The sequence below is a fragment of the Mustelus asterias genome, chromosome 22, assembly GCF_964213995.1.
Source record: "Mustelus asterias chromosome 22, sMusAst1.hap1.1, whole genome shotgun sequence".
NCBI classification, from domain to species: domain Eukaryota; kingdom Metazoa; phylum Chordata; class Chondrichthyes; order Carcharhiniformes; family Triakidae; genus Mustelus; species Mustelus asterias.
Genome location: NC_135822.1, coordinates 71,398,134 through 71,424,549, shown reverse-complemented (window position 1 = coordinate 71,424,549; position 26,416 = coordinate 71,398,134). Strand labels below are relative to the sequence as shown.

Here is a 26,416-nt window from a genome sequence, read left to right as displayed (position 1 = left end):
GGACACAGAAATGGCAGATGGATTTTAATCCGGACAAATGTGAGATGATGCATTTTGGAGGATCAAATTTAGGTGTGAATTACATTGTAAATGGCAGAACGCTTTGGAACATTAACATACAGAGGGATCTGGGCATGCAGGCCACAGTTCCACACATAGGTGGCCAAGGTGATTCAGAAAGCATATGGCATGCTTGCCTTCATCAGCCAGGGCAGTGAGTACAGGAGTTGGCAAATCATGTTGCAGCTATATAAAACCTTGGTTAGGCTGTATTTGAAACATTACATGCAGTTCTTGTCACCAGACTACCAGGAGGATGTGGAAGCTTTAGAGAGAGTACAAAGAAGGTTCACCAGGACATTGACTCATCTCAAGGGAGTTGGCTATGAGGAGAGGTTGAATAAACTAGGATTGTTTTCACTGGAAAGACGGGGGTTGAGGGGAGACCTGATAGAGGTCTACAAAATTACGAGAGGCATAGACAGGGTGGATAGTCAGAGGCTTTTTCCCAAGGTGGAAGTGTCAATTACAAGGGGGCACAGGTTCAAGATGAGAGGGGGAAAGTTTAAGGGAGATGTGCTGGGTAGGTTTTTCACGCAGAGAGTGGCGGGTGCCTGGAACGCGCTGCCAGAGGAGGTGGTGGAAGCAGGCACATTCGCAACATTTAAGAGGCATCTGGATGGGTTCATGAATAAGGGGGGAATAGAGGGATACGGACTGAGTAAGGGCAGAAAATTTTTTTTCTTTAGTTTAGTTCGGGCATCATGATCGGCACGGGCTTGGAGGGCCAAAGGGCTTGTTCCTGAGCTGTACTTTTCTTTGTTCTTTGTTCTGTTTGTTCACATGTACACATGCACGCACACACAGACACATACAAGCACACGCGCATGCATTGCATGCATGCACACACTCACACACATACAGAGATTATAACTTCGGCATTCAGGCTTTATAACATAAAGGATAAAGTTCACAATGTTTTGATCGAGAGTTCCCTCATGTGAAATCTGGGTGACGTCTGGGAGTTTTGAAGCTTCGGTATGGAGGAGAATATAGAGCAGGGTCAATTCTTCTTGTCTCAGCTTTTCAGGTTTCTAAATGCAGAAGAGTTCTCCTCCGACAAGGAATATCTGGCAACAGGTTGTGTGGAATTTCAGGAAAGGCAGGAAGAGAGTGGGTTTGGACAACCTTCCTTCTCAGCTTGTTTCCCAAAACACACTGAATTCAAAAATACAGGTCCAGAATTAAAGCTTGTCTCTGTCATGCGGTTTCCAGTAAGTCCTTGCCGTTGCCAGATTTTCCACCAGCAATTAAAATGATTGCAATTCAAAACAAAGAAATAGTTCTTCCCCCTTCAAGTACCATGCTGGTTCGGTGATTTCTTACAAAAAGGGAGGCTTGCTCCCAATCTAAAGGTAATCTTATGACTCTCATTGAAAAAAAACTCCAAGTCAGCATCCAAGTGTTTAGATTGCAACTCCACCGTCCCGCCCACCATGGAATCGGAGTGGGCGAGGAGTGGGCAATGGAAATGTCCATTGACCTCGAGCAGGAATTTCCGGTCTCGCTCGAGCGAGGCTGCAAAGTCCCACCCAATCTGTATTTGAAATGCAAAATGTAATTTTGAATGAAATGGGGTGAGATTCTCTGGCCTCCCAGCCACGTGTGTCCCGTTGGCGGGAGTTGGCGTGTTGTTTGCTAGCGGTGGGATTCTCTGGTCCCGCTGCTGTTAATGGGAATTGCCATTGCCCTCATCCCACACCGGCGGGAAGCCCGCAAGCGGGACCATGTTGCCAGCGGGGCCAGAGAATCCCGTCGGGGTTAAAAGCCAGAGAATTGTAGCCATGAATTTTCCAATAACAGCAGTGACTACACTTGGGAAAAGGACTCCTTTTATTGCCAGATGAATAGGGCCTAAGTTTGTGCAAGGCAGTATATAAATTAAAGTTATTGGTGTTGCTCCTTTTATGAATACAAGACACCAAAAGGGATAATAATTTGGAAAAAAATGCAGCTTAATTGAAATAAACCCCAAGAGAAAATGTAAAATATTCCCCAAAGCTTTTACCTCCCTCACATGTCAAACATTGTGCTCCAACTGAGTGGAAGAAGATGACCTCTACTGATAATGCGTACCAATCAGATTCTGCAAAGATTGCAAGAGCCTCTAAGGATCGCTTTTTGGAAAAGGTCTCCTTTGTGTTACAGGCTGACAGAGCATGAATAAACATTGTCATCCGTTCCCATGGAAATGTAACATGTACACTATTGACAATGGCCATGAGCTTTATGGCTGAGCGTCACTTAGATATTTTTCTGCAACTCCATCAGAGCTCCGTGCATAATTTAGAATGATTTATTTGCACAATATCCCATTTTAAATTGGAGGTGAGTTGAGCATGAGGTCAAAGCTGTTAGCTGACCACTTAAGGACGAGCGAGTGGTCTCCGATTCAAACCTCGACTGAATTGAAACTTTGAAATTGCTCTTCCCTCCAGCTGAGTGGCAAAGTGAAAACTTGGCTCTGCTCCAAATGTTCACTTTATTCCTTAATTTTTAAAAAATGAACATGCCTAAAACTTAATACGAGGTAAGTCCATTCAAAAGTCTGAAAAGGGAAAAAGCTGTCCTTGAGTCGGTTGGTGCGTGTCCCCAGACTTTTGTATCTTTTTCCCAATGGAAGAAGGTGGAAGAGATTACGTCCAGGGTGCATAGGGTCCTTGATTATGCTGGATGCTTTGCCGAGGCAGCGGGAAGTGGAGACGGAGTCAATGGATGGGAGGCTGGTTTGAGTGATGGACTAGGCTTTGTTTACAACCCTTTGTCGTTTCTTGTGGTCATAATGTCATTGGGGTTTACAGCATGGAAACAGGCCCTTCGGCCCCACTTGTCCATGCTGCCCAGTTTTTGCCACTAAGCTAGTCCCGATTGCCCTCATTTGGTCCATATCCCTCTATACTCACCTCACCCATATAACTTTAGTGGTTTTTTAAAAGACAAAATTGTACCCGCCTCTACTACTGCCTCTGGCAGCTCGTCCCAGACATTCACCACCCTCTGAGTGAAATAATTGCCCCTGTCTTGGGCAGTGCAGGAGCCACATCAAGCTGTGAAACAACCAGAAAAAATGCTTTCTCTGCTACATCTGTAAAAGTTGGTGAGAGTTGTAACGGACATGCCAAATTTCCTTACCCTCCTGAGAAAGTAGAGGCATTGGTGGGGTTTCTTAACTATAGCATCAGCATGTAGCGACCAGAACGGGTTGTTGATGATCTGGACACCTAAAAACTTGAAGCTTGCGACCATTTCTACTTTGATCATGGCTGATCATCAAAATCAATATCCTGATTTCCCCCTTCCCCCTCATTTCCCTTGACCCCTTTAGCCCCAAAAGCTATGTCTAATTTAGGGTGGACAATTCACACAATGGGCCATGACCAGTGAACATTTCATTCACACTGGTCAGAATATCATGATTTGGTTGTTCGGTTTTGCTGAAATGGAACTTAGTGGCTTTACAGTTTGTACAGTTTGATTGGACTATGCTTTCCATGACACCCTTCTTGGGTGTTTGTAGTACTGACCCTGGAGCAATGAAATGCCGCACCAATTGGCCCAATTAAAATAAGCCCAGGTGGAAGAATTCTCAAAGCAAGCCAATAATGGCAATCCTGCTGCCTAAACAGAGAAAGTGATGGTTGCTGGGCTGATGGCTGAGTTGAATCTCTCGCTTCTAAATCAGAAAGTCATTGTTTTGAGTTCCAAGCCAGAGACTTGAACATTAAATCCTCGGCTGACATCCAGTGCAGTGCTGAGGGAGTGCTGCACTGTTGGATGTGCCATCATTCAGATGAAATATTAAACTGAGATCCTTTCTGATTATCCCTTGATCAGCACCAGTGAAAGGCAGCGATAATGATCACACTTGTTTGTGAATCACACTTGGTTGTGATCACACTTGTCTGCTGTGTGAAAATTGGTCATTGCATTTCCTGCATTAAAACAGAAATGACATTTCAAAAGGTACCCTATTGGCTGTCAAGCACTTTGAGACATTCTGATGTTGTGAAAGGGGCTAAATCAATCCATGTTTTTTTGAAATTAGAAGGGTATCGGGGAACCTTTGAACCAGTTGAATTGAACAAGATTTATAACATTCTCATATTTGTTTCCAAAATTCCTCAGTGGTGTCTCCCCTCCCTATCTCTGTAACTTCCTGCAGCCCCTACAATCCTCCCAATCTCCATAATCTCTCCAAATATCCGATATCTGAAGATGGTGCCGGAGCGTGGCGACTTCTTGCAAGCTGTCCCCAGCATACCCTCGAATTCAGTCTTTTACCCTCATTCTAAGCTCTTAAAACTGTACTCTAACTCTTTTAAACTTCCTAATAATTCTCTTTTTCCATCAGACTTCTGAATGTTCCTATCATGTTTTAAGCTGATCTTTCTCTTCACCCTTTCAGTAACTGTAACACTATATTCTGCATCCTCTCCTTTCCTTCTCCCCATTAACTCTGTTTTGTCTGTATAGCGCGCAAGAAACAATACTTCTCACTAAATCCGAATACATGTGACAATAATAAATCAAATCAAATCAAAAAAGCTCCTCCAATCCTTCAAGATCTCTGCAGTCCTCCAATCCTGGTCTCTTGCACATTATTGATTTCCATCAGAGTATAAAAGCAAATTACTGCAGATGCTGTCAGCTTTTCCAGCATTTTCTGCGTTGGTACTGGTTTCCATCGCTCCACTATGGATCCTTCAGCTGCTTGGGGCTTAAGTTCTGAGATTCCCTTGCAAAATCTTCCCTGACTCTCATTCCTCTAAAACACTCCTTAAAGCTGACATTTCTGGCCAAACTGTCCCAGTATCTCCCATACGGCTTGGTTTTACTGCGTTAAAGATATAATATAAATGCCAGTGACACTTCATAACTGTGAGACAATCCTCCATCAGGACCTGACCTTGGAATTGCATCATTTAAAAAAAATTCATTCATGGGGTGTGGGCATCGCTGCTGGGCCACATTTATTGCCCATCCCTAATTGCCCCTTCAGAAGGTGGTGGTGAACAGCCTTCTTGAACCTTTGCAGTCTCTGAGGTGTAGGTACACCCACACTGTTGCTTGGGAGGGCAACCAGTGACAGTGAAGAAATGGCCAATGTATTTCCAAGTGAGGATGGTGAATGACTTGGGGGGTGGTGTTCCCATGTGTCTGCTACCCCAGCTGGTAGTGGTCATGGGTTTGCGAAGTGTTGAGGAATGAACCTTGGTAAGTTGCTGCAGTGCATCTTGTAGATAGTACACAAGGCTGCCACTGTGCATCAGTGGTGGAGAGCTTGAATGTTTGTGGATGTGGTACCAATCAAGCGGGCTGCTTTGTCCTGGATGGTGTCAAGCTTCTTGAGTGTTGTTGGAGCTGCACCCATCCAGGCAAGTGGGGAGGATTCCATCACACTCCTGACTTGTGCCTTGTAGATGGTGGACAGGCTTTGGGGAGTCAGGAAGTGAGTTACTTGCCACAGTATTCCCAGTCTCTGGCCTGCTCTTGCAGTCAGTGTTCATATGGCTGGTCTAGTTGAGTTTCTAGTCAATGGTAACCCCCCAGGATGATGATAGTGGGGAATTCAGCGATGGCAATGGCACTGATGCCCTTTGGGTTAGCTATTGAGTTGGATTCAATGCTGTTTCATTTGCAGTGTTATGTTTTACAACAGAGTTTAGAAACATCTTATTTTCCGCATGCATTTAACCTCCATTCAAAGGGGCGGCACAGTGGCTCGCACTACTGCCTCACAGCACCAGAGTCCCGGGTTTGATTCCCGGCCTGGGTCACTGTCTCTGTGGAGTCTGCACGTTCTCCCGAGTCTGCGTGGGTTTCCTCCGCGTGCTCTGGTTCCTCCCACAGACCAAAGATGTGCAGGTTAGATGGACTGGCCATGCTAAATCGCCGTTAGTGTGAGTGGAACTAGCTGGAGTAAATGCATGGGGTAATGGGAATAGGGCCTGGGTGGGATTGTGGTCGGTGCAGACTCGATGGGCCAAATGGCCTCCTTCTGCAATGTAGGATTCTATGATTCTATGAATTGGAGTGCATTAAATGCATAGACAATGTCTTCACCAATCATACAACGTGCACTCTCCTGTGTCCTTGAAGTTTGATATGCGCTGCTCACTTTACCGGGGCGACAGGTCACTTAAGATGGTCATGTAAGTGACTGGAGAAGATTTTGAATAAGTCATGACTCACAGCCAGACACATGAGAGGCTGAGAGGAAAAGCTGCAGCAAAGCCACGCTGTCACTCATTAACACAAAAGTCAGAATGAGGTCAACAACACTTACGCAAAATCAACACTTTCCAAAGTTGCTTTGGTGTTTATCCTCGCAAGCTGTCCACCGGAGTCCATCGGGAATAGCCCTTGGCTGTGAGATCCGGGCCGGACCCTCAGCTTCGGGGGAAGTGGCTGTTAGCTGGTGTGAAGAAAAAGGCAAGAGAGACAGACAGACTGGGAGAGGAAGGAGTAGAGTGAGGTTGTGAAGACAGGCAGTCCTGAGCAACTGCAGCAGAGTTGCAGGGAGTGCTTGAGATTTTGATCGAGATGTTGAGGCAGTTTCTGGGAGAGTGTGTGTTGTGAATGGGGGGTGGGTGTGCATAGACTGGGGAGTTTGGGACCACCCAAAGGCTCTGTGTCTCTGTCCCCAGGGGGAGGGCTTCCAGACTCTTCCGGTGTGGGAATGATGGACCTCAGCGCCGGCCAATGAGTGGGCAGAGGGCATTGTGACGCAGTGGTGGGCGGGGCCATGCTGCAGCCAATGGGGAGGGGGCAGGGAGGCTGCCCCCCCCACCTCTCTGCCAGCGCCTCGCACTCTGCTCGCTGCAGAAAGCCACCCCGCTTGCTTTTTATGAATGAAGTGGCTGCTGCAGCTACCGCGGGGGGAGACAGAAAAGATCTCCTTTGATATATCTATATCTCCAGCCTTTACCGCTTTCACCACCCCGAACCCCCCCTCCCTCCCCACCCCAACTCAGGAGCCAGACGCAGGACGCTGGATTTCTGCGGAAAGATGATTTCTTCAGTGGTTTGTTGGCGATGGGTTAGTTTCCAGGCTGGACTCAATCATTCTTTGCTACAGTGTCGAATTCTTCATTGATACACTCTTCAAATGGATACAATGACTGGGATACATTCGATCTGCTGAAGAAGGCGAGAGCATCTTACTTCCTTGCTGAAGGGAAGATTTATTATTGTGAACGGTGCGTGGTGAATTTTATTGTCTTCCTGCGCGTACATGTTTGTATATTTATATTCCACCCCCTTTTATTTTGAGCAAGGTCCCCCAACACCCTCCCCCACCCCCCTCCGTCTCTCTGTCAAGAGTCTGTCCTGGCTGAAATTGAGCTGGTTGTCCTGGTAACAGGGAATTGGGATGTTGAAGTCTTGGTACAGGGAAAAGACTCGAGCATCTCTGACACACAGGGGCTGGGGACATCTCTTAGGGTCTGGCCGATGGATGGGACCACTGCGGGGGCAATAAAGACAGTCTCCTCCCCGCTCCTGGGGCAGGGCACCCACATTTTGTCCTCCCTGCCCTGTGGCTGAGCCAGGGCAAGATCTCGCTGTGAGTTTCCAGCCTTGTCTTGCCTCGACTCCAGCATCTCTGCCCGCGGCTGTGAGAGAGGGATGAATAATTCCTCAATCAGCCACATCAATGTTTGTCCTGCTGTGGTCCGAATATCTCTTGTACCTGTCTTGTAACTCTGGCAGGCCACCACCCGCGCGGGGGGGTTAAGAATTAATGCAACTCTTTGCAAATAGGTTACATCTTTTTTTAATTTCTGTTGCGCGCCTGCGAAAGGGTTAGATTATGAATTATGCATTTCAGAGATCATATCTCACACCTTGTGAGCGATTAGTACTGATTGTTGTGGTAATACTGATAAGAGTGGACAAAGTTCATCAGGGCTCCAATCTTTTTTCTGATTCTCCAATGGGATGTTGGTGATAGTCATACAGCGCAGAAAAGCTCCTTTGGCCCACTGGGTGTCACTGGCTGGCCCAGCGTTTGTTGCCCATCCCTGATTGAAATGGGCCAGCAAGCCACTCAGTTCAAGAGGCAGAAGGCAGTTGAGAGTCAACCACATTGTAGGTCTGGAGTCACCTGTAGGCCAGACCAGGTAAGGACGGCAGATTTCCTTGCCAGATTTTTTTTGCAGTAATAACGATCCATCATAATTTGTTGGCAACATTTCTGAGATTAACTTTGAATTAAATCTAAATTCTGCTCGCTGTCGGGGTGGGATTTGAATCCATGCTTGCTGTTGGAGTGGGATTTGAACCCATGCTTGCTGTCGGGGTGGGATTTGAATCCATGCTCCCCAAGTTCTTATACTGGGCTATTGGATTGCTGATCTGTTGGCATTAGAACAACCCCACTGTCCCATACTTGCCAATGCACTTGTGTCCACTGGATGTATTTTGTTACATGGATTTAAAGTTTAAAAACTATGACAAAGTGGATAAATATTTCCATTGTAAAACCACGAGAGGCAGCCCCAAAGCAAAACAGTTGACGTAACTCAGTTTCTTTATTACTGTTTGTAGATTTCAAACATTAGTCAGAACAGTTTTAGTAAATGACTCAACATGTAATTATTCACAAGCTCGAACACAAAACATCCATTGTAAAATTTAGCAAATCAGTAATCCTTGCAGATTAGGCTTTGTACACAAGTTCTGAGGCAGAGTACAAGTTTGGCTGACACCACTTTGACTTGCAATTGAGAGATGAAAAGTGAGGCAACCCATGTAGATGGATGGAGTTAAGGTGCAGATTAGCTTTGATCTAACTGAATGGTGGAACAGGCTGGAGGAGCTGAAAGGCCTTCTATCCTTATGTCCCCACAAATTAATGTGGAAGATGCAAGTTTTAATGCCATGGTGGTATGGGTGGCACGGTAGCACAGTGGTTAGCACTGCTGCTTCACAGCGCCAGGGACCCGGGTTTGATTCCCGGCTTGGGTCATTTCTGTGTGGAGTTTGCACGTTCTCCCCGTGTCTGAGTGGGTTTCCTCCAGGTGCTCCGGTTTCCTCCCACATTCTGAAAGACGTGAGGTGCATTGCCCCGAACAGACTGTGCCGACTAGGGGAATTTCACAGTAACTTCATTGCAGTGTTAATGTAAGCCTTACTTGTGACTAATAATAAACTAAAAAAAACTTTAACCAAATGGCCATTGTGTGTGTTATTCTGAACCTGAGTACCAGAAAGCAAAACAAATATCGAGTACATCACTGATGCACTCGATCCTGTTTTATCCACAGTATGCTCACACACTTCGCCAACTGTTCTTCGAGTATGGGTGACACTGGCAAGGCAGGATTCAGTGTCCAACACTGAGAGTATTTAAGAGGCAGCCGCGTAGTGTAGGACAGTAAAAGTGGCAGGATTTCACCCCTGAAGGGCACCTTACGTGAGCATTTTGCAGTGTGATTTACTGCTGTGATTTTATTGAGGAATGATGTCGAAACTATTGCCAAGTCGTCTTCCTTGGGATGGATTGAAGAGTCCACTGTGACTTACTCAGCACTCTTAAGGTGAAAAAAGATGGATCTGAGGAGCACTTTTCATGACCAAAGCACTTCACAGCCAATGAAGTCGCTTTTGAAGCATTGGAACATAGTAAAATTTGGCAGTCAGTTTTGAGCACAGCAAGGTCCCACAAGAAGCAATGAGATAAATGTCCGGATACTCTGTTTTAGTGAAGCTGCAGGATAAAAACACACGAGGATACCAGGGAAAAATGGCTCAGGTTGCTGTGTGGTTGTTGTTACTTTCCACTATGTATTATTGTCGGGTCTGTTCTCTTCTTAGAATAGTCGCAGGCACAACTGGTCAGAAGTAAAACTTGATTTATTGAACATCAATTAAAATTAGCATTTACAGAAAACACGAGATATTAATTTACTGAGAAGAGAGAGAAGAAAGCCAATACAGACTTGATCCAAAAGCTTGTACGGGATTCAACACAACTTGGGTGGCACGGTGGCACAGTGGGTTAGCACTGCTGCCTCACAGCACCAGAGACCCGCGTTCAATTCCCGGCTTGGGTCACTGTCTGTGTGGAGTCTCCCCATGTCTGTGTGGTTTTCCTCTGGGTGCTCCAGTTTCCTCCCACACTCCAAAGATGTGCAGGTTAGGTGGATTGGCCATGCTATATTGACCCTTAGTGTCAGGGAAATTAGCAGGATAAATATGTGGGGTTACAGGGATAGGGCTGGGTGGTCTTGTGGTCAGTGCAGACTCGATGGGCCAAATGGCTGCCTCCTGCACTGTAGAGATTCTATGATTTGAACAGAACTGAACACAAAGCTGTTACTAACAATATATGAATTCTGTTATCTGTGCTATTAAAGGGCTGGGTACAAGCCGTCTCCAGCTTTCAAAAACAATTCACAGCTGTGTGACCATGAAAGCTTCTTCTGTTTATGCAAAGCTTTGCTTGCCTTGTACTTTCAAATGCAGTCAATTTCTAAGCTCAAAACCCAGATTTCCAAGCTGAGTTTTAAAGTGTGGCCAAGTTAGCTTTAAAGCAAAGCATACTTAGGCACATGAGGCAGAAATACCTGAGAATGAAGCTTTTTAACTGAGGCAAACCATCCAGGGGATCCCACAATTACTCAATATTTGCAACAACAAAAAATCAAGATCGCGATTAAACACTCATATGAAATATAACATGCAGAAAGTTTAACCATTAATTTAATACAGTGAATACACAGCCCAGTGTAGGACACAGCAGGCCGATGAGGAAATTTCCATCTTTCATTCAAGTAAAAACAAAATATTGCCAATGCTGGAGATTTGGAAAAAGTGCTGGAAAAGTTCAGCAAGTCTGGTAGCCTCTGTGGAGAGAGAAACAGACTTCATGTTTCGAGTCTGCTTTGACTCTCGTTTGGGGTTCTGGAGAGAGAACCCCAAACGATGGTTCATAAGACCATAAGACATAGGAGCAGAATTAGGCCATTCGGCTCATCAAGTCTGTTCCGCCATTCAATCATGGCTGATATTTTTCCCATCCCCAATCTCCTGCCTTTTCCCCATAACCCCTGATCCCCTTATTAATCAAGAACCTATCTATCTCTGTCTTAAAGACACTCAATGACCTGGCCTCCACAGCCTTCTGCGGCAAAGAGTTCCGCAGACTCACCACTCTCTGGCTGAAGATTCTGGCTGGACTTGAAATGTTAATTCCAGCTTTGATCTCTCGTCTGTTTGAATTTGAACTTTCCTTAATAATCCTGGAGGCTGGATTGAATAAGGTTGAAGTTATTTAAGACTTGGATATGACAAACCTGCTTCTGACAGATCCAAGTCGAAGGGAGTTATTTGGAAACCGCTAAATGGATAGGAATGGGCTATTTTATGTTAGGGAGATGCTTGAATTTCATTGCTGGTCGGTGACTCCTGCCCTGTGACAGTCAGTGAAGATTGCACCGTGATTTCAATCTGAGAGTTTTCAGTATTAGATCAACAGTTGCCCTCATTTTCTCTCACTGTAGGGGTCATTTTAACCCAACTCCTGGTTGGCATTCCTGGTGGCATGATGGCACAGTGGTTAGCACTGCTGCCTCAGAGCGCCAGCAACCCGGGTTCAATTCCGGACTTGGGTCACTGTCTGTGTGGAGCCTGCACGTTCTCCCCGTGTCTGCGTGGGTTTCCTCCGGGTGCTCCGATTTCCTCCTATACTCCAAAGATGTGCAGGTTAGGTTGATTAGCAGGATAGGATTATGCGGATAGAGCAGGGGATGGGCCTAGGTAAGATGCCTTTTTGAAGAGTTGGTGCAGACTCGATGGGCCAAATGGCCTCCTGCTGCACTGTAGGGATTCTATGATTCTCTGTGAACTGCTGCTGTGTATGTGTTAACTTGCACCCAAGTCCCGTTACCCCTGAACTCACTGACCAACATAAGCAGCCAGTCACCCTGGATTTAATAACTCTCAATTTTGTTTTCCAATCCCTCCCTTACCCATCCCTCCCTATCTTTGGAATTTCCTCCAGCCCCACAGTTGTGAGGTTTCTGCACTCATCCAATTCTCATCTCTGAAGCACCCCCAATTATAATGACTTGACCATGGGTGGTTGTGCTTTCAACTATCTGGGCCCCAATCTCTGGAACTCCTTCCCTAAATCTCTTTGCCTGTGCCCCATGCTCTGACACTCCTTAAAACATAACTCTTTAGCCAAGCTTTTGGTCATTTGAGTTCAGATCTTATGTGGTTCAATGTAATATCTCCTTTCTCATGCTCCTCTGAAGCACGTTGAAAGTTAATATGATAAAGTTGCTATATGAATGTACATTGTTGTTAACTCCCAAATGAGAAATGCATGGGGGAAACACCAGCTTCACACTCTGCTGTCGAATGATTTTACACTTCTGGTGGACAGATTAGCTTAAAACCGCTCCCTGAGTATGTGTTACATTGAGGAAATTAATTAAACCAGTTGCCCAGACTTTAACAGTTTGGGTTTGTCAGTCATGAAACTGGGGAAAGTAACTCATTTTCAAGTATTCCTCATGCTCACCGTGAACAGCCCTGTCGTTCTTCACAGTTTTTATATCTGGTGTTCCAGTAGGAATGTTGGATTCGGGGCCAAGAGCACAGGTGAATGATTAACAGCGCTCTGCAGATGTTCAGTGACAGCTCGCTCCCCGATGCTGACTGAAACTGCTGCCCAAATCCTGGATTGTTTTGTGGTGGATCAAGTGTCTCTGTCGCCTGGCACGCTACCTAACAATGGAATGGCATATCAGACAGAGGTAGTTTCACAGCCAGTGACACCTTGCTCATCAGACATCCGATTATAGATCAGATGTGTAATTCAACGCTTGAGGTGGAGAACAAATGTGCAAAGCAAAATTATCTTTGGGGCAGATGGCATGACTTTTGTAGACAGCTCTTTACAACATAATGTCACACTTGTTATATTATTCAAAATACCATTGGACATAAATTCACATTGCTGTTTATTAGTGCTTTATTTAGCCCTATCTATCAACTTACAGAAATACATAAGAAAAAGTCTTAGATTTACATCACTCTTTTGTGACCAATTGACTTGCCAAAGCATTTTGAATAATGACCAGGGCTTACACCCTTGCTCGTCTTTGAAATATTCACAGAATAGAATCATAGAATCCCCACAGTGCAGAAGGAGGCCGTTTGGCCCATTGAGTCTGCACCGACAACAATCCTGCCCAGGTCCTATCCCAAAAACGCCTTGTATTTATCTTAGCTAGTCCGCCTGACACTAACGGGTAATTTAACATGGCCAATTAACCTAACCTGCACATCTTTGGACTGTGGGAGGAAACCAGAGCACCCGGAGGGAACCCACGCAGACATGGGGAGAATGTGCAAACTCCACGCACACAGTCACCCGAAGCTGGAATTAAACCTGGTCCTTGGCACTGTGAAGCAGCAGTGCTAACCACTGTGCCGCCCCTATTGTCAAGGGATCTTTTATTCTTGTCAGAGAGGAACATCTGATCCGAAAGAAAGCACCTCTAACAGTACTCCCGCAGTACTGCACAGAGTATCTGGCTTAAATTCTTGTGCTCAAGCCCTGGAGTGAGATTTGAACCTTCTGGCTGACCCGTGAGAGAGTTCCACACCGAACCTCAGATTTGTCAAGTTGTGCATGATTGATGGCTGTGTTGATAACTGGGACAGTTACTTTTCAAATCCAGCGTGGCTTAAGTCAACCTACTTTACTGCCACTTCCAGTGCCAAGTGACAGTTGTCCTGGACCTGACGCGTGGGATTCGTGGCATTTGAGCAGAGATGAAGTCAGGGAGTAACAGCTGGGGCTGCTGATTGGCACTACAGGGTGCCACCTCTCCACCCACAGACATGGCACTGTAACATACTGAGCTTCTGTACACCCATTCTGGAAACGTTAATTACTTTTCACAGAACTCCCTCTTCCTGCTGTAATTTTGGGGCAAATGGGAGAGATATTTATGCTCCAACTGGCCTACAGCTAGCTATCTCTATAAAGTGCACAGACTTTCTTGGTGTCATCCATAGAAACTCCACTGTCTAGTACATTAATGATATGTCACAAAAACGACACTGATGACTACTTACAAGCGAAAGCTATGACCAACCCGGAACAGGAAAAGCCTCTCTGGTCCATTTAGCCCATCTGGAATGCACCGCAATCGATGTCCTACACCCCTTCCACAAGCCATGTGATATCCCAGGCTAAAGTTAGATAAAGACCACCTTTCCCAGAGTGTGTGAGAGACGCTGCTCCTATTTAGAGATACTTTTATCTTGTCTACTGACAAAAGAAAAGTTTATTCCTCTACTTTTGGAATTAAAAAAGAAATAAACCAGGAATGTTGGTGGAGTGAACAGGAATGAGTGATTTATTGCTTCCAGCGTCATCTAAAATATGATTAAAGTTTCCATATCCAAAGTGCAATAACATTGAACATAACTATTTCTTTTCTGGATCAATTGGAAAAGGGTTCTTCCCCCAGTCCGGAAGATGTGCCGGTTAGATGCCTTGGCCATGCTAAATTCTCCCTCCAGTGTACCCAAACAGGCACCGGAGTGTGGTGATTAGGGGATTTTCACAGCAACTTCATTGTAGTGTTAATGTAAGCCTACTTGTGACACTAATACATTTTTAAAAGCCTCTATTCCTGAATGTCCACCTTTGCTGAACTGTCCAATAAAAGTTTATAATCTTTCAGGGAAAGTGATGGCCTAGTGGTATTATCACTAGACTGTTCGTCCAGAAACTCAGTGAATGTTCTGGGAACCCAGGTTTGAATCACGCTATGGCAGTTGGTGGAATTTGAATTCAATAAAAAAAAAAAATCTGGAGTTAAGAACCTACTGATGACCATGAAACCATTGTCAATTGTCAGAAAAACCCGTCTGGTTCACTAATGTCCTTTAGGGAAGGAAATCTGCCGTTTTTACCTGGTCTGGCCTACATGTGACTTCAGAGCCACAGCAATGTGGTTGACTCTCAACTGCCCTCGGACAAGTAGGGATGGGCAATAAATGCTGGCCCAGCGAGCGACGCCCATGTCGCACAAACGAATAAAGAAAAAATCTATTCATCTGGTCAGCAAAAATCAGGAGGTTAAAGAGAGATGCAGTTTACAAATTAGTCTTCACAAGAAGTTGATTAGTGTCACAAGTGGACTTACATTAACACTGCAATGAAGTTTCTGTGAAAATCCCCTAGTTGCCACACTCCAGCACCTGTTTGGGTACACTGAGGGAGAATGTAAGTCAGCAGAGTAAGACATCTTTCAGTGTTCCTTAACGAAGCTTTGAACAGCAGCTTTTGAAATTGCACTGTGTGACTATCCCAGACAAGCTGACCTCAAATTTGTTTCTTCAATGCTGCAGCAGAGGTGTTAACCTGTCAGGACTGAAGATGAAATAACTCCTCAGAGGCCCGTGTCCCTTCACCAGATTCTCTTTATTTACAAACTCTATTCCACTGTTAGAGTGTTTCAGGTACACAGTCAGAATCTGGAGTCCCATTGGACCTGACACTCCTCAATATATATACGGGTGAGTCTCTCTGGGCAGAGCAATCATTACCAATCTTTTTGACCAACCAAATAACTTAACTCAGGGACAAATTAAAATGGGCAGCTCCCAAAAGAAGGGGAACCGCTCGAAACAAAGGACAAACTGGAAAGGAAACTTAAAACATCAGATCAAAATGCGATTAAAGGGGTCAGTTATGCACCCCAGTCCCTGCGGTGCCCAGTGGGCACGGAAGATGTTAACGGTGCCCTTGGACACCGCATGCTCCCTTTCTAGGGACACACGGACATGAATATAGCCGCGACAGAGGGGCAGACAGTAGGATTGGATGACCCCTCAGTTGCCCGCTGCCGGGACTTGTAGATGGCTTGGCCAGGGCCAGGAGGAGGTTCACGAGGAGGTCCTCCTCCTTCCCCGCTCCCCCTCCGCACCGAGTGTCCATAGATCAGGAGCGTGGGACTGAAGTGCAAACAAAACATCAACGAAAGGTTTTTGAGGAAACTAAAGGGTGTGCAGCCATAACACTCAACGTAGACACGGCTCATGGACTCCACAAGGTTGCAAAAAGGGCTGTCGCTTGGGAGTCCGCGAACCAATTTAACCTGTTGTTGTATGCACCACCCTCCACCCCAGGTCCCCAAGATAGTGGGGGAGGATCCCTCCGTAGAGGGACTTCCACAGGGGACCTCCACCGCCCGGTGGCAACAGGGCCCGCCAAGGTAGAGCAGAGCAATAATTACCTCAATCAGGGAGCTCATACTCCAACAGGCCAACCTCGTGGGCCTTGTTGAGGTCATTCCAGAAAACCTCTGTTAAAATAGCAGTGTATTTGAGATGAACCTGTTCACCCTCAGCATAATTTCAAGGCCTTCACTGCTTTATACAGGATTGCATTGAATTTACAGTTCATTTCTGTTCCATAATGTTCTGTACAAGCCTCCTTCCATTAACCAGATGTTGATGATTGTGCTTCACTGTGCCCGTACTTTACCCTGTTGTTTCAATCTTACCAAAGTGCCCTGATTTCAGCTGGAAAAAGGCTTTGAGAAAGTCAGCTCTCTGCATTTGAATTTGTCTAAGTATTTGAATGTGCTCTGATGTGCAGCACTGCGATTCGGAACGTAATTAATATTTTCAGCATGATATTCGTGGAAAAGCTTGAATGCACGTGTAAGTTTCTGCCCCCCCCCCTCCCCCCCTCCCCCCCTCCCCTTTGTCTCTGATGTACAAAATAGTGCAGTTGCTGGAAAATAGATTAAAACACAGAAAATGCTAAAGTTGGACAGCAGGTCGTGCAGCATCTGTGCAGAGAGGAAAACCGAGCTCAGTTTCAGGCTGGTTACCTTTCGTAGGAAGTGGGACTTGTTAGAAATGCAATAGTTCTTAAGCAACTTCAGAGGCAGGGAGAGGGGAAGAGGAACAAATGGGGAAAGGTGTACTTGAGTGGAGGGCAGGGGCGATTGAACAACACAAGGAGTGAGGGTACAAGTTTTTTTTTTAAAAAGCGTGGTAATGAGATGAGGAAAAGCAGAGACGTTGCACGAGGAGGGGCTGTAAATGAGACCATTCCCAGTCCCTGCTCTTTGACAAATGGAAGCAGTGGCTGTGGTCAGACATTGTTGAGTTTGGAAGGTTGTTTTCAGTTTGGAAGCTGGGGTTCTGTTCCTCGAGCTTCTTTGTAAAAGTGTGGGAGGTGGAAGACGGAACGGCTTGAGTGGGAGCGGAAGGGAATTGAAATGACACGCGGCCAGAAGCTCTCTGTCAAGCTTGCAAACTGAATGGAAGTGTCCACCAAAGCAATCAGTCGATCTGAGTTTGGCCTCCTTGCTGTAGAGGAGAACATTCGCTCGAGGACTCGACACTGTATGTCTGGCCTTTTGGACTCAATATTGAGTTTAACCACGAGTCAAAAAGTAATTGATTGGAGATATTGCAAGGACGTGATTAGGTGCTACATGAAAGCAGGTTCTTCCTTTTCACATGTGAGAAAGAATCTTGGGTGGGATTCACCAGCCGCGCTCGCCCCAAAACCGCAGAATCCCACCCAAGGTCAATGGATCTTTGCGTGGTCCATCCCTGCCGCCTGCTACAATTCCCATGGCGGGTGGGATGGGAGAATTCTCCCCCCCCTGTTTTTACCTAGAGCCTTACATCACCGAAAGACATCCCACAGCCTTTCACAGGCAGCCAGATACGTTGAAGCGCAGTCACTGTTGCATACTAGGAAATGCAACAGCCAATTTGAGCACAGCAAGATTCCACAAACAGCAATGTGACAATGACCAGGTAATCTGCTTCAGTAACGTTGTTTGAGAGACAAATATCGGCCAAGGCATCAAACATCTGACTCCACTTGAAAAGGTCTGTGACCTTCGCGTGTTGTGGAAAGTGCTGTGGAGTCTGATCGATGTGTCATAGCTAAAATGAAGCCATTGATAGGCTGAATAATGAATGGGAGCTGGAAGACACATCCAAGATGCATGACTTAGACACAATGCAGAAGAAAGGGTCTTTTCACAATGCAGTATTACGCACAAGTGTATAAGCAAAGGAAAGCGATGAAAGCCCCATTTTAACGGGGTGTGAGAGGGGGTGGGTATGGCAGGGGATGATAAGTGGCCAACCTCATCCCTGCACAGATCCCCCGAGCTTGGCAGTATTCGCCATCCCTGTACTTTCCTGCCTGGCCTCCCATCAAAAACTTGTCCTTCTCACCTCCTCTGCCCATCCCTCTTTCTATAGCGTGCTCCTGAAAACAGATTTTGACCAAGCTTTTGGACACCTCCCCTTTCCTGGCTTGGTGTTTGATCATCGTCATTGCCCTGTTGCGCGACATTCAGTATTATTCCAAGCTTCCTGATTTTGGTGAGGGAGCACATTTCCTTTCATTCTCACCAGGAGGCAGTGTGTCATGGTATATTTGCTGGACTTGTAACCCAGAGACCCGGGGCAATACCCAGGGGACCCAGGTTCGAATCCCACCACAGCAGATGATGAAACTTGAATTCAATAAAAATCCTGAAACCATTGTTGGAAAAACCCATCTGGTTCACTACTGTCCTTAAGGGGAGGAAATCTGCCGTCCTTAACTGGTCTGGCCTACATGTGACTCCAGATCCACAGTAATGTGGTTGACTTAACTGCCCTCTGAAATGGGACAATTAGGGATGGGCAACAAATGGTGGCCCAAGCCAGCGACACCCACGTCCCATGAAAGAATTTTTAAAAACATTTGATGTGGTATGATGCACAGACAATTTCCATATTTCACACAAGATGCCAGCTATTGGAATTCATTAAAAACTGACTGGAAATCCAACTGTGCAGCTTACTGGAACTGAGGAATTTTATGAGCTCAAAGTCATACATCAGCTGCAAAGATAAACAGACTGGAAAATAAGTTGAGGTTTATATTTGTTAGTGTCACAGATGTGCTTATATTAACACTGCAACGAAGTTACTGTGAAAATCCCCTAGTTCGGGTACGCTGAGGGAGAATTTAGCACGGCCAATGCACCCTAACCAGCACGTCTTTCGGTCTTAAACAAATGACAGCTTTCACATCGTGAGTAACAACATCCGTAAACAGCAACTCCCCAAACCCGATTCCCACAAACACAAAATAGTTTTTAAAACATCAAGGGATGAGCATCTGAAAGGGTAGGCATCATAACACAGCATTGCATGTGCCACCTCCCTGCTTAATATTACAATGCTACATAGTCTTGTTGCAATTGTACAGGGTGTTGGTGAGACCTCACCTGGATACCTTAACCTTAAAACGGACATTGTAACGTTGAGGCAGTCCAAAGCAGATCCACCAAGTTAATTCCTGGGATGAGAGGGTTGTCCTGTCAAGAGAGACTAAATTGTCTGGCTCTGTATTGCTTGGAGCTTAGAAGAGTGAGGGGGTGACCTTATTCGAACATACAAGATCCTAAGGGGGGGATTGACAGGGTAGCTGGTGAGATGTTTTCACTCGTGGGAGAATCTTGAACAAGGGGACATAGCTACAAGATAAAGGGCTGGTTGTTTAAAACTGAGGTGCGTAGAAATTTCTTTTCGCAGAGGGTGGTGAATCTCTGGAATTCTCTGCCCCCAAAGGGGAGTGGAAGCTGGACCATTAGAAGTATTTAAAGTGGAGGTGGATAAATATTTGATAGATCGGGGAATAAAGGGCTCTGGGGAAATGATACAGAGAAGGAGCTGAGGATGGAACAGAAGAGCCATGATCTTATTGACTGGCGGGGCAGGCTTGAAGGACCCGGTGGCCCACTCCTGCTTCTGTTTCTTGCGCACAACTGAATTTTGGATGGGAGGTGTACCTGGTAACGCATTCAGTACCAACTCCTGAGCACTAGCCCAGGGCTATAACTTGCGTTAATTAAGTGACGTATTTTCTGAGTTAGCTGATCCCAGTCCAGATTGCAGTAGGGGTGGTACCGTTTGAGAGGGTAAAAACCTATCAGGCTTCTAACCCTGATTGCTGCCAGTTATTGTCAATATTGCTGGAGGAAGTAGTCAGGGAAATGGCCCCACAAGCAGTTCCTACGATGCTGTATTTAAGGCTGCTGTTTGGGTACAGTTCCAGACAGGGTCATGTGAATGTGGGATGAAGAGGGAAGTGAATTTAAATGGGATGGGGGGGGACTGTGAAGCAATCAGCTGTCTGAAATATGCAGTGTAATTTTAAACTGGAAGTGTGAGCAGCTGATGGTGTGGGTGCCTGTGGGTATCGGAGCTCAGGGAGACGCGCTGAAACACCTTCAAATCGGGAGGTGGTAACTTATTCAGCTAAATTTGATTGTATTTCCAAGGCTCGAGATGTTGACAATTGGTTGTGTTGGATTATAGCACTGATGTGGTGCCATGCTGCATTGAATCATTGTTGCTGTGCAGTTTGCTCAGTCATCGTCATAGAGGTTTACAGCATGGAAACAGGCCTTTAGCCCAACTTGTCCATGTCGCCCAGTTTTTAACCACTAAGCTACTCCCAATTGCCTGCATTTGGCCCATGTCCCTCTATACCCATCTTATCCATGTAACTGTCTAAATGCTTTTTAAAAGACAAAATTGTACCTGCCTCTCCTACTATCTCTGGCAGCTCGTTCCAGACACTCACCACCCTCTGTGTGAAAAAATTGCCCCTCTGGACACTTTTGTATCTCTCCCCTCTCACCTTAAACCTATGCCCTCTAGTTTTAGACTCCCCTACCTTTGGGAGAAGGTGTCGACTATCTAGCTGATCTATGCCCCTCATTATTTTACAGACCTCTATAAGGTCACCCCTCAGCCTCCTATGCTCCAGGGAAAAAAGTCCCAGTCTATCCAGCCTCTCCTTATAACTCAAACCATCAAGTCCTGGTAGCATACTAGTAAATCTTTTCTGCACCTTTCTCGTTTAATAATATCCTTTCTATAATAGGGTGACCAGGACTGTACACAGTATTCCAAATGTGGCCTTACCAATGTCTTTTATAATTTCAACAAGATGTTCCAACTCCTGTATTCAATGTTCTGACCAAAGCATGCTAAATGCCTTCTTCACCGCCCTGTCCACCTGTGACTCCACTTTCAAAGAGCTAAGAACCTGTACCCCTAGATCTCTTTGTTCTGTAACTCTGCCCAATGTCCTACCATTAACTGAGTAAGTCCGACCCTTGTTCGACCTCCCAAAATGCATCACCTCGCATTTATCTAAATTAAACTCCATCTGCTATTCGTCAGTCCATTGGCCCAATTGATCAAGATCCCATTGCAATCCAAGATAACCTTCTTCACTGTCCACTATGCCACAAATCGTGGTGCCATCTGGAAACATACTAACCATACCTCCTAAATTCTCATCCAAATCATTAATATAAATGCCCACCCCCTGATTTCTTTTCACGTGCGCACTCCTTTGATAATTCAAGTGACGGATGTGATTGTATTTTTTGGTTGTGCCACTGGGCCGGTAACAAATCGAGGGTGAGCAGTGAGGAAGGATTTCCAGAAAACACCAGTGCCAGTTGTCAGTGTCTGGAAGGTGATCAAAAGAGTTTCCTGGGATCATGGTGAATGGAAAAGACATCCCCCAGCACCCAAGTAAATTATCCAGGAGGTTACATTGGCCACACTCTGAATTTATCCAGTTCCCTGTGGCTCATTAATGGGCAGGATTCCAAATTTCCCACCTCCCTTTGGGGAATGTGCAGTCTGGCTTCTGCTTGGCACTTGGTTGAAGTCGGAAGCATATTGGCCTTGGAGGAAGTGCAGCGTAGGTTTATTGGAATGACACATGGTGTCCAAGGGATATGGGCGAGGGTTGTATTCCCTGGAATTTAAAAAGCTAGCAGATGATTTGGCCAAAGTTTTCAAGATGTGAAGGGGAAGAAATGGGGGAAATGGATAGAAACTTTTTACACGGGTTGGCAAATGGAAGGCCGAGGTGGGGCGTAAGTTACAAGTTAGACCGAGAGCCTTCCACAGTGATATTAGGTAACACCTCCAGCACACAGAGTGGTAAAGTTTGGAACCCACTTCCAGAAATGAGAATCGAATCTGGATCAATTGTCACTTCAAATCCTGGATTTTTGTTATCCTAGGGTCTGAAGGGAAATGGGAAGAAAGTGGATGTTTCTTCAACCAGAGAGTGGTGAATCTGTGGAACTCTTTGCTGCAGAAGGTTGTGGAGACCAGGTCATTGAGTGTCTTTAAGACAGAGATAGATAGGTTCTTGATTAATAAGGGGATCAGGGATTATGGGGAAAAGGCAGGAGAATGGGGATGAGAAAAATATCAGCCATGATTGAATGGCGGAGCAGACTCGATGAGCCGAATGGCCTAATTCTGCTCCTATGTTTTATGGTTTTATGGGTGTCTGGAGTGAGGTCATAGATCAGCCCTGATCTCATTCAATGGTGAAAGAGGGTGAAGGGGATAAATGGTCTCCTCCTGATCCTTTGTTTCTATGTTTCTCATCCAGATAGTGGTCTTGTGGCGCACTGGGTGGGATCCATGCCTCTGAACCGGGAGCTCTGGGTTCGAGTCCCACTGCAGGACTTGATGGCTCAGGGAGGTGTATTCGTATCATGGCCAGACAGGTTGAGTGTCAACCCATTCATCTTTTCAACATGTGCCCACGGCAGCCAGTGAGAGCAGGAGAGATTTCTGGCCAGCCATGTGATGGAAAGAAAGTTGGAGACTGTCATCACTATCCATTACTGCAGAGTACAATGTGTATGTTACCGTGGCGACGTGGACTCAAACACCAATCTGGATAGCGTTGCACACTTCAACTGATGTGAAAAGTTGCAATTGCACAAGCCACTGCAACCTCGGGCTGTGCCTGTAGTGCCAGTGCATGGTGCCCTTCATAATGTCATCTGATAGTGCTTCATGCAACAGCTAAAAACCTGAGAGCCTTATCTGCCACCAGTACAATTGAAATGAGATCTGATGCGTGTGATGTGCTGAACAGTTTCGACAGCACTCCAGTTTTCCCAGTCCTCGCTGTGTCTATGAATAGATCAGAGCCCAGTTTGGACTTGATTTCAGCATTCTGTCTTCCACTCAGTGTCATGAAAAATAGATGGCGGATAAAAATCTGCTGATTGCGGTTCAGGAATCTGAAAGGAGAGAAGCCAGTGCATTTATTCCACCCTTTAAGCTGTTCCAGTGGCAATCCCAGTGATACAACCCCCTCCATTCTATAAGAGGCAGCCAGGTGAGTGCCATCTTTGGGCTAACAAGCTAACACCACGGGAGTAACAATGTGATTCCAGACTGAACTCCATGATGCCTGCACCAATCATGATCCCAGCTTCCCAAACCGACCGCTAAATTGATCATTCATACATATCAACCAACGGGGAAGGGCTCCCCACCATGAGCTTACCCAATGACGGGCTGGGTCTATGGGCAGCACGGTGGTTAGCACTGCTGCCTCACCGCCAGGGACTGGGGTTTGATTTCCCTGCTTGGGTCACTGTCTGTGCGGAGTCTGCACGTTCTCCCCGTGTCTGCGTGGGTTTCCTCCGGGTGCTCCTGTTTCCTCCCACACTCCAAAGATGTGCAGGTTGGGTGGATTGGCCATGCTAAACTGACCCTTAGTGTCCCAAGAATTTGTCAGTTAGGAGGGTTAGTGGGGTAAATACGTAACTGTTATGGGGGTAGGGCCTGGGTATGATGCTGTGTCGGACTGTCGGTGCAGACTCGATGGGCCAAATGGCCTCCTCCTGCACTGTGACCTATGTAGACCTGAAGAGGTCCCAGTTTCGATCACTGCCCAGCATTGAGTGAGCTAACGGATTGGCATTTGCCTAAACACTCACTGTCCAGGAAATGGGAAAAACCATTTCCGCCTCCCCTGCTCCTGTTCTTGCTCCGTTTGCTGGAAGCGTGCATTGGAACGTGACTGGGCTTGTCGGGGTAGTCTGTCAGCATAGTCCAGGCTGGTCTGTGATTGATGGAGTATGATGTGCAGTCTCCCCCCCCCCCCCCCCCCCAAGCTCACAACCTTTCATCCATTACACTGAATAGGTGGAAAGCTGCAGCTGTGTCTTCAGTCAGGAGAAAGAGGGAACTGGTAAGCGGGAGCACTGGATTTGGAGAAATATTCTCTCATATTGACATTATACTTGGACTCTTGATCAATGCCTGTGCTATTTATAAATGCCAGCTGTATCTAAGATTATCACACAGTCTGGAACTTTCCAAAGTTTCAGGCAGAGAAAACAAACACTGTGGGTTGTCAGTTTGAAGTTCAACCTTCCTCGCAGCTGGAGCATCGTACCAATGTATCTTGATTTTTGATTTTATTTTATTTATAATTGTCACATGTGTTAACATGCAGTGTAACGTATTGTTTCTTGCGCGCTATACAGACAAAACGTACCGTTCATAGAGAAGGAAAGGAGAGAGTGCAGAATGTAGTGTTACAGTCATAGCTAGGGTGTAGAGAAAGATCAACTTAATGCAAGGTCAGTCCATTCAAAAGTCTGACGGCAGCAGGGAAGAAGCTGTTCTTGAGTCGGCTGGTACGTGACCTGCTGATATTCGGGACACGGTATAACTTCCTTGCAATAATAACAGTTCAATGTATATTATATTACAGGCACAATCTGTGGATAGTCTGGTGTAAATAAAAGATCAGTTGCACTCTGAAACTTGAGTGGCGACTGAACTGTACTTGTGCTCTGAGAGAACTCCATCTACAAGGCAATTCAGTTCGGTTCTTTTTCCAACGTCCGATTTATTTTTTGTGTCAAGCTCATTTCACAAAGACTTGTGAATGCAAAACATACACAACCTCAGGGGCACCTTAAAGCACATTGCAGGCACTGAAGTGCTTCAGAGGGCACTCACTGTCGTAATGTAGGAAACATCATGTTTCCCTTTCCTTATCACAAGGCTAATCGTGTTACAATTTGCTGCAAATTTTGTGTGTGCACCGCAAGAAGTTGATACGGAGAAAGCAGAGGAGTGGGATTGATTTTTACATTGCTCCTGGAAAGGGCTGTCACAGATGTGATGTGCTGAATGGCCTTCTGTGCTGTAAACCTAGTTCTCTGGTGGGAAGTTAGAAAAGGTAGTTTGAAACTTTTCCAGTTTGTGCACCTTTTGTTAATTTGATCATTCTCTTTATCATGTCTAGCCCATGGTTGATGGATACAAATATGGACTACGAAAGACCAAATGTAGAAACCATCAAGTGTGTGGTCGTGGGTGATAACGCAGTAGGAAAGACCAGGCTTATCTGTGCAAGAGCATGTAATGCCACCCTAACACAATACCAGCTACTGGCCACTCATGTACCAACAGTCTGGGCCATTGACCAGTACCGTGTGTGTCAAGAGGTAAGTAGCACATGCACTTTATTATGGTGCAATATAGCCCATGTTAGATCAGTCCCAGTGGATTGTACAGTGCTCGTCCTGTGTGTGTGTGCGCCTGTGTGTGTGCATCTCTGTGTGTGTGTGTGTGTCTCCCTCTCCCTCGGTTCTCTCTCTCTCTCTTTCTCTGTCTCACTCTCTGTGCGTGTGTGTGTGTGTCTCTATCTCTCTCTCTGTCTCTATCTCTCTTTCTGTGTCTGTCTGTGTGTCTCTCTCTCCCTTTCTTTCTCTCTCTCTCTCTCTCTGTGTGTCTCTATATCTCTCTTTCTGTGTGTCTGTGTCTGTGTGTGTCTGTGTGTCTGTCTGTCTCTCTGTGTCTGTCTGTCTCTGTGTCTGTGTGTGTGTCTGTCTCTCTCTGTATGTGTGTGTGTGTGTCTGTCTCTCTCTCTCTATGTGTGTGTGTCTCTATATCTGTGTGTGTGTGTCTGTCTGTCTCTATATCTGTGTGTTTGTCTCTATATGTGTGTGTTTGTCTGTCTCTATATGTGTGTGCCTGTCTGTCTGTGTGTGTGTGTGTGTATATGTGTGTGTGTGTGTGTGTCTGTCTCTCTCTCTCTCTCTGTGTCTGTCAGTGTGTGTGTGTGTCTGTCTGTTTCTGCGTGTGTGTGTCTTCTGCTTCTACTTGTGTACAGGTGTGCTGCCATTTGCAGCTACTCGAGATCCATCTTCCATTTCTTCACTTGTCTCTTTATGGTCCTCTTTTCCTCCTTCCATCATCCCTTCTGTCACTGAATCACTCCTGTCTTATCAAAGGCTTTTTGCCCATCTTTACCTGCCTCTGAACCTCCTTCCATCTGTAACATTAGCTCTGACGAAGGGTCATGCTGACTCGAAACGTTGGCTCTATTCTCTCTCCACAGATGCTGCCTGACCTGCTGAGATTTTCCAGCATTTTCTGCTCGTGGTGCAATAGTCAACATGTTCTGCTGTGTCTGACAGGCACAATGGGCTGATTG

The 26,416-nt window shown here is 45.9% G+C and overlaps 1 protein-coding gene across 5 annotated transcripts in view; it reads left to right on the top strand.

The window, feature by feature from the left end:
• Positions 1 to 26,416, top strand: part of rhobtb2a (Rho related BTB domain containing 2a) — an 87,512-nt gene that overhangs the window by 8,678 nt on the left and 52,418 nt on the right. Inside the window, exons 1-2 of one of the 5 annotated variants that reach the window (XM_078239615.1) lie at positions 6,887 to 7,259; positions 25,223 to 25,424. In XM_078239615.1, the coding sequence (XP_078095741.1) occupies positions 25,233 to 25,424 (192 nt within the window). In that variant the 5' untranslated portion in view covers positions 6,887 to 7,259; positions 25,223 to 25,232. Of the gene's footprint in view, positions 1 to 6,886; positions 7,260 to 23,166; positions 23,294 to 24,330; positions 24,366 to 25,222; positions 25,425 to 26,416 lie in introns of those variants that run through there. The other 4 variants (XM_078239616.1, XM_078239617.1, XM_078239614.1 and 1 more) reach the window with 4 other exon arrangements.